Source organism: Gadus macrocephalus, chromosome 19 (genome assembly GCF_031168955.1).
Source record: "Gadus macrocephalus chromosome 19, ASM3116895v1".
Taxonomy (NCBI): domain Eukaryota; kingdom Metazoa; phylum Chordata; class Actinopteri; order Gadiformes; family Gadidae; genus Gadus; species Gadus macrocephalus.
This window is the reverse complement of record NC_082400.1, coordinates 10,731,554-10,738,501: the sequence shown is the minus strand read 5'-3', so window position 1 is coordinate 10,738,501 and position 6,948 is coordinate 10,731,554. Positions and strand designations below refer to the sequence as shown.

Here is a 6,948-nt window from a genome sequence, read left to right as displayed (position 1 = left end):
AACCAGGCAGGGGAGCTAGCCTACTTTCATTAAAGATCTGTTTGGATCCCCGCTGATGACAGAATGCGGCCCGGGAGGTATTTTTAGCGGCGAAGCTACGTTCCCAGCGCTTGACTGTTGGAAGGGAAAAATAAATAAATAGGAAAATGAATTAAATAGGACGCACACACACACACACATAGACACACAGAAGGGTGCAGGCACGTGAACACGCACACACACACACGCACAGATGAATGATGGATGCTTCAGATTAGAAAGAATGGGAGAATTTTTTGGGGAGGCGAAAATGAAATTAATTTGTATTTTTTATTAACAGCGTTTTGACGTTTCTGTATTCATGTTGAGGGGCATTCAGAGGACCTCTGAATGAGCACAAAGCAGCAGCCCAAAAAAACATTTATTTTAATTTTTTTTCACATTTGACAAACGTCCGATCGTCTGAAGTGAGGGGGGAATCGAATTATCCGGTGGGCACAAGGGTTATTAAGCTTGATCTGGAGTTTTTATAAATAGCGGGAACAGAGAAAATCCTCTCCATCTCCGTCTGCCTTCAAATCCAGAGCCCACCCGGCAGCTGCCCCCCTCAAACACTAAACTAGTCTGTGACACTCAGTTCCGGCGGCGGGGTAGGGGGGGGGCAAACCCTGGAAATGAAAAACGGCCGATAAATGTCAGCAACGCGTTCCCCGTTTTGCTAAAAGTCATCCCAATTAGTTCTTAAGACCCCGCCTATATTTGCCGCTGTCCACCTCCTCATTGGATCGACACGTTATTCTTAGGGGGTCAACTTCCTGTGTGCAGACTCACGACTTCATTAATCAAGTTACAGTTTGCCGGCCGCTAAATTCTAATCCAAACATCGCTGTCGCCTTTTAATTATTTTGTTATCGGTACAGCGACAGCCGTGATTGACGGACATTTGAATCGGCCCATCCGTCAGGCCGGTGAGGGTGGAAGGGGTTGGGGGATTTAGGTTTGCAGGGGGGGTGACGGGGGAGGGTTGTCTATCCCTCTTTCGGAAACCTCATTCTATCAAAACATGGCCGCCGTGCTTTTGACAGAGGTGGAAGAGGACGATGACAAACCCATTCCCATTCATCCTGTCCATCATTATAAATGCCCCTCCCCCTCTCCCTCCCCCTCTCCCTTTCCCGCTCCCTCTCCCTCGCTCTCTCTCTCTCACATTAGTGTGTCCTTCATTCTTCTGAGGGTCGTTTTTTTTGTCATTCTCTTTCCTCACCTTTCTGGTGACCAATATCGTCACTGAACGGCAGATTTCGCCGAAGTGGGGGTGTTGGTTTTCACAGCATCACAGCTTGCTAGTCAGTCAGCCAGCCAACCTGGTGGAGTGGGGTGCAAGGGACTGATGCAGGAGGGTGTGAATATGTGTGCATGTGTGTGTGTGTGTGTGTGTGTGTGTGTGTGTGTGTGTGTGTGTGTGTGTGTGTGTGTGTGTGTGTGTGTGTGTGTGTGTGTGTGTGTGTGTGTGTGCATACTAAGCGCACATGGCTGAGCTAACCCGGCTTGGAGAGTTTGTTAGCATATTATTATGGCAGCGCGTTGATTAGCAGACCTTTAACCCACTGGGGAGGACCTAATCATTGAAATCAGTTGGTGGAGTGATTGGCTTCACCATAAAATCTCCCTTCCTGGCTTAGATCGGTTCACTTTTTACTTTTTTTTATTGCTTTTTTTTTCTTCTCGCCCGTCCCTGAGCCTAGAGCACGTTTGAAGCACTTTGCTATTTATCTCGCTCTAATCACTCTGGGCGGGCCACCGAGGGCTGAAACCGGGCCCAACTTGTACTTAAGACCTGAACGCCCACCCCGTCCACCTCCAACCCTCACCAGCCTGGCACCACCCCTCACCAGTGGTCCCGCGTTGTGTGACGGCGTTTACTTCCCCTGATGAATTCCTCCCCCTTCCCACGCCTTTAAGGTAGATGGGGAACCAGCCGGCGTTGTTGATTGGTCGGAGCGCAAGGGACATCTGCATAATCTTGGGCCCTCCGCCTGGGGAAATGATTGCCCACTGCCGCCCTTAACGTGAATACAATCAAGCCCCCGTCCCCCAAAATAAACTAAATAAAAATAGAAATAATATTAACTGTAGTTAAGGGTGTGACATGGGCTGAATTTCAGTTTTAAAGGAAAACTCTGGAGACAAACGTTTCACAGAGATCCCACACCAAATCAAGAAGTACTTGATATGGTGAGTGAAACTATTGAGTTTTTTCCCATGATGCACTGCTTCCCTTACCACACTAGTAACTAGTGCAGCGATGGAATGAGCCGATTGCCCTCGGTATTGCTGCTTATTGGAACAACTTTACACTCGACACTGAACTTCCTTGGGTCCTCAGCAGTACACCAACAAATGTGAACTCAATCGGATGAGCGGCTGTCCAAAAAATCAGGACAGACTTGCAGAGACCGCCATTTTGTCAGCCAAGAACAGTCATATGATCCTTATCACATTTGGAAGCATTATTTTATCTAATACTTTCGCCAAGTGCATGAATACAAAATCAGATTCAATATAATTGAAATAAGGTTATTTGGCAGGCAGATAAAGATTTAGACAAATGACATTAATAGTGGACACAAAAAATAATACTAAAGCATTTGGAGGGCAAACAGTAGCTAGTCTGCGAAAATAAAATTGGATTAGATATCTTAATTTTAACGTTTCACTGTGTTAGATTAGAGATGGTTGAGTTGAGGGAAGGATGGGGTGTGGTGCAAACCGAAAAACAATATTGGGAAATGCGCAGAGCCGCAAGAGCGTGGTTGGAATAGCAAAGCATAATGGGAATTTTCCCTTTGAAAACAATATGAATAGTGGCCTCCCAGTTTGCTGTCCTTTTTCCCAAAGACCCGACTACTGCGACTGTTTTACCACAGGAGAAAGAGAGAGGAGAGATAATGAGGAGGCGAGAAGAGGGAAAGAGAAAGAGAGAACGCACGTGAGCGAGAAAGAGGGCACCCGGCTCAAGACAGCCCACACACACACACACAGCACAGAAACACACACACACACACACACACACACACACACACACACACACACACATGCACACCAACACAGACACACATGGTCACACATAGACACAATATAGAGCCAACGGAATTCAAATCACTTTCATGCAAATTTGGGCTGATTTACATTGTTGAGATAGAGAGAGTGAGTGTGTGAGAGAGAGAGGGAGAGAAAGCGCTCCCATTCAGGTGTGACTAATTCCGTCTGCAGAAGAGATTGTGGTTGAAAAAGAGGGAGAGAGAGAGAGAGAGAGAGAGAGAGAGAGAGAGAGAGAGAGAGAGAGAGAGAGAGAGAGAGAGAGAGAGAGAGAGAGAGAGAGAGAGAGAGAGGAGACAAGGAACTTCAACTTGGCTGACTTCTATTGGTGCTTAAGACATCAACAGCCATCCTAATTGGTCCCCCCCTTCTTCAAAGAAACAAAACATGGAAACAACAATTGGCCAATTAAAGATCCCCTCTTCACTGCAGATTGCAATTGTCACAGAAAGCCTTTTGTGGCCGTGTGTGTGTACACGTGTGTTTGTGTGTGTGTGTGTGTGTGTGTGTGTGTGTGTGCGTGTGTGTGTGTGTGGATGTTAGGGTGGGGGTTTCAGACTGAGAACATTTGTTGTCTGCCTGTTCTCTGTATTTAATTCTTCAGTTTCGTCGCATGTTGTGTTGTTTTATAACGGCAAAATGTGTCCAACCCTTTTTTTTTGTCTTGTTCTTGTTCTTCCTTGTCCCCCCTCCCAACCCCAACCCCCTCCTCCTCTACCTCCCCCCCCCCCCCTACAGGATGTGCGTTTGTCACGTTTTCCACCAGAGCTATGGCACAGAATGCTATCAAAGCCATGCATCAGTCTCAAACCATGGAGGTACTGTATCCTTGCCCTCTCTCTCTATCTCTCGCTCGCTCTCTCTCGCTCCCTCTCTTGCTCCTTATATGTATCTCTCTCTCTCGCACTCTCTGATCCTCTCACTCGCTTTCTCAGTTTCTGATCCTCTCTCTCTCTCTCTCTCTCTCTCTGATCCTCTTGCTCTCTCTCTCCCTTTTTTGTTCTACCCTTCTCTCACACACACACACACACACACACACACACACAACACAGACTAACTAAATATTTCTGACACTCTCTCGCTGTCTGTATCACTCTCTGTCTATCTCTCTCTCTCTCTCTCTCTCTCTCTCTCTCTCTCTCTCTCTCTCTCGCTCTCTCTCTCCCTCTGTTTTATCTCTTACATGTATTCTCATCTTGCGCCCCACCCCACCCCCCCCCCGCCAAGAGAAACTACCACCACCACCACCACCACTCCTCCCTCTTGTAAAGAAATCAATGCGTTCACATTTTTCTGTCGCAACACAAGGTCCACTGGACGGAGAAAAAACAATGAACGCAGAACTATTTTGGGAGAAAAAGAAACCAACGCCTGTCCAGGAAATGTCTGAGGGAACGGTCCTTGGTAGTTATTACCTGACACCAGCGCGGGGGCCGAAGACAGACATAGAGACCCCATCAGTGGTGCAGCGACCCACGAGACCTCGTCCGCACGCGCCATGATGCACGGCGGGGCCGCGGTCGCATGGCTCACACACACATTGACACACACGCACACACACAGAGACACGCTGACCCACACACGCACACGCTGGCACTCATGCATACGTAGAGACGAATGTAGACACAGACAGGAGCAAACCGAGCCTTGCACAAACACATACACGTACGCACAAACACACGCTGACACACGCATGCATGTGCATGTGCACACACACACCCTCACACAGACCCACACACAGGCATCGACAAATATACTCACAGACATACACACAATAACCCGGACACACACACACGCAAGCAGACAAACGCACACACACATACGCACACGCACACATAGGCACGCACGTTCTCCGCTAGCGACGGGGCGAGATGACATGGCTGGGCTCGGGACAAAAAATGATACGCCGCGAGGGTGTGTGTGCATGCGCGCGGGCACACACACATGCCTGCCTGGCCATGTGTTTTGCGTGTGCAGACTGTTCAGACAGACAGACGGACAGACAGACGGGCAGATGGAGAGAGAGGGACGGGGAGAGACAGGCAAAGAGAGGTGATAATGACAGGGCCGTATTAAAGATAGAGCAGTGGTGGCACTCACCCCTCATGGCCCCTCATTACAGATGATCATGATAATCACGGCCGCTATTGATGGCTACTGACCCTGACGGGTGCACTGGAGACAGGAGGAAAAAACGAACAAAACACAGCAGAATAAAAAGATGGTAAAAAACACTAAAGTGTGTGTGCTGCAGGATGCAGTGTGCTTTGGTACGCGCTCCGCCAAAGTGCATGCTAGGCTATGGCGCACGCTAGGCTATTGTGTGCACTAGGTTACAGTTAACACGGGAGCGTACCTATGTTCCCCGGGTCCTATGTTCCCCGCTTTGTATGTGACCGGGGACCATAGGACCCTGTGAGCAAATCTTTTTTTCGTAGGAGGGTAGGGGCAAGTACCGCCTTTTTCGCCCATGATAGATGTTTTACAATATGTTAGAAGGGCTCTCCTCCGATTGGTTATGGTTAGGGTTAGGTTTAGGGTTAACCCTCAGCCTAACCCGGCTGAGCTCAGGAGGTAGAGCAGTTGTCTTGTAACCGAAAGGTTCCTAGTTCGATCCCCAGCTCCTCCTAGCTGAGTGTCGATGTGTCCCTGATCAAGACACTTCACCCTAACGGCTCCTGACGAGCTGGCTGTCGCCTTGCATGGTTGACTCTGCCGTCGGTATGTCAATGTGTGTATTAACTGATGTAAGTCGCTTTGGATAAAAGCGTCTGCTAAATGCCCTTATTGCAATTGTAACCCTAACCATAACCCTAAACCTGACCCTCACCCTTTGCACCGGGGAACATAGGACCTGGGGAACATGGGGACGACCCCGTTGACACGGTATACTGTGCATGCTATGTTAAGTGGGCACTAGGCTATTAGTACAGACTAGGCTATTAGTGCAGACTAGGCAATAGCGCACGCTAGGCTATGGTGCCCGCTACGCTATAGTGCGCGCTAGGCTATAGTGCCCGCTACGCTATAGTGCGCGCTAGGCTATAGTGCCCGCTACGCTATAGTGCGCGCTAGGCTATAGTGTTCATTAGGCTATAGTGCGCGCTAGGCTATAGTGTTCACTAGGCTAGAGTGCACGCTAGGCTAGGGTGCCCGCTAGGCTCGAGTGCCCGCAAGGCTAGAGTGCAAGCTAGGCTAGATGCGCGCTAGACTAGAGTGTCTTGGCTCTAGGCTGTGATTTGCGCTTCAATACAGAGTGTGCTCATGCTCAAGTGCAAGCCAGGCTGCACTGCGCCTCACTCCATAGTGCATTTAACGCTATACGGCTTTGCTATGCTAAACGTGCGTTTATCATCCGTTTACATTCGCCCTCTGTCACTGTCAGCATAAGAAGGGGAAAACGTCTGCGTTGGTTAGAATTTGTCTATGGAGTCCTGTTCCTTCCCCGCTGCTTCCATATTAAGCGGGAGTGATGCTCTCTCCGAGCTGTCTGCGGGCGTAATAGCCCTCCGGTAAACGTTGAAAGTGTCTTCTGCCTTTTATCAGCGGCACGGAATTTAAAATAAATAAATATGTAAACCGTAAAAAGGAGCCTCCAACCAAAGCAATATTGCGGTGGACAAAACACCTTCATTTCCATTTGAAAAACAAGCCGCGCACTCTTCCTCGGGCCAGCCCTAAATTGCCAAATCCGTTTGTTTAATGCGTCTTTTTGTTAATGTTTTTTCCCCGTCACAATTTAAAAGTAATTACTGCGGTCAGAAACACAGAATCAGGGTTTGGTAAATAGAGGTGGGGTATTGTCTTGGGTGAATTGGGCCGAGTTTCTTAGATAGAAACAAGATTGAATATGGTGCGGGATGGTGGTGG

At 48.6% G+C, this 6,948-nt stretch overlaps 2 protein-coding genes across 15 annotated transcripts in view; both read left to right on the top strand.

Annotated features, from left to right (window-relative positions):
• The window catches only part of atp5f1c (ATP synthase F1 subunit gamma), a 341,300-nt gene that overhangs the window by 288,364 nt on the left and 45,988 nt on the right, over positions 1 to 6,948 (top strand). The gene's annotated exons all lie outside the window — the stretch shown is intronic.
• celf2 (cugbp, Elav-like family member 2) overlaps positions 3,818 to 6,948 on the top strand; it is a 33,456-nt gene continuing 30,325 nt past the window's right edge. For all 14 annotated transcript variants that reach the window (XM_060037891.1, XM_060037889.1, XM_060037887.1 and 11 more), the window contains exon 1: positions 3,818 to 3,896. In XM_060037891.1, coding sequence (XP_059893874.1) covers positions 3,849 to 3,896 — 48 coding nt within the window. In that variant the 5' untranslated portion in view covers positions 3,818 to 3,848. The remainder of the gene's footprint in view (positions 3,897 to 6,948) is intronic.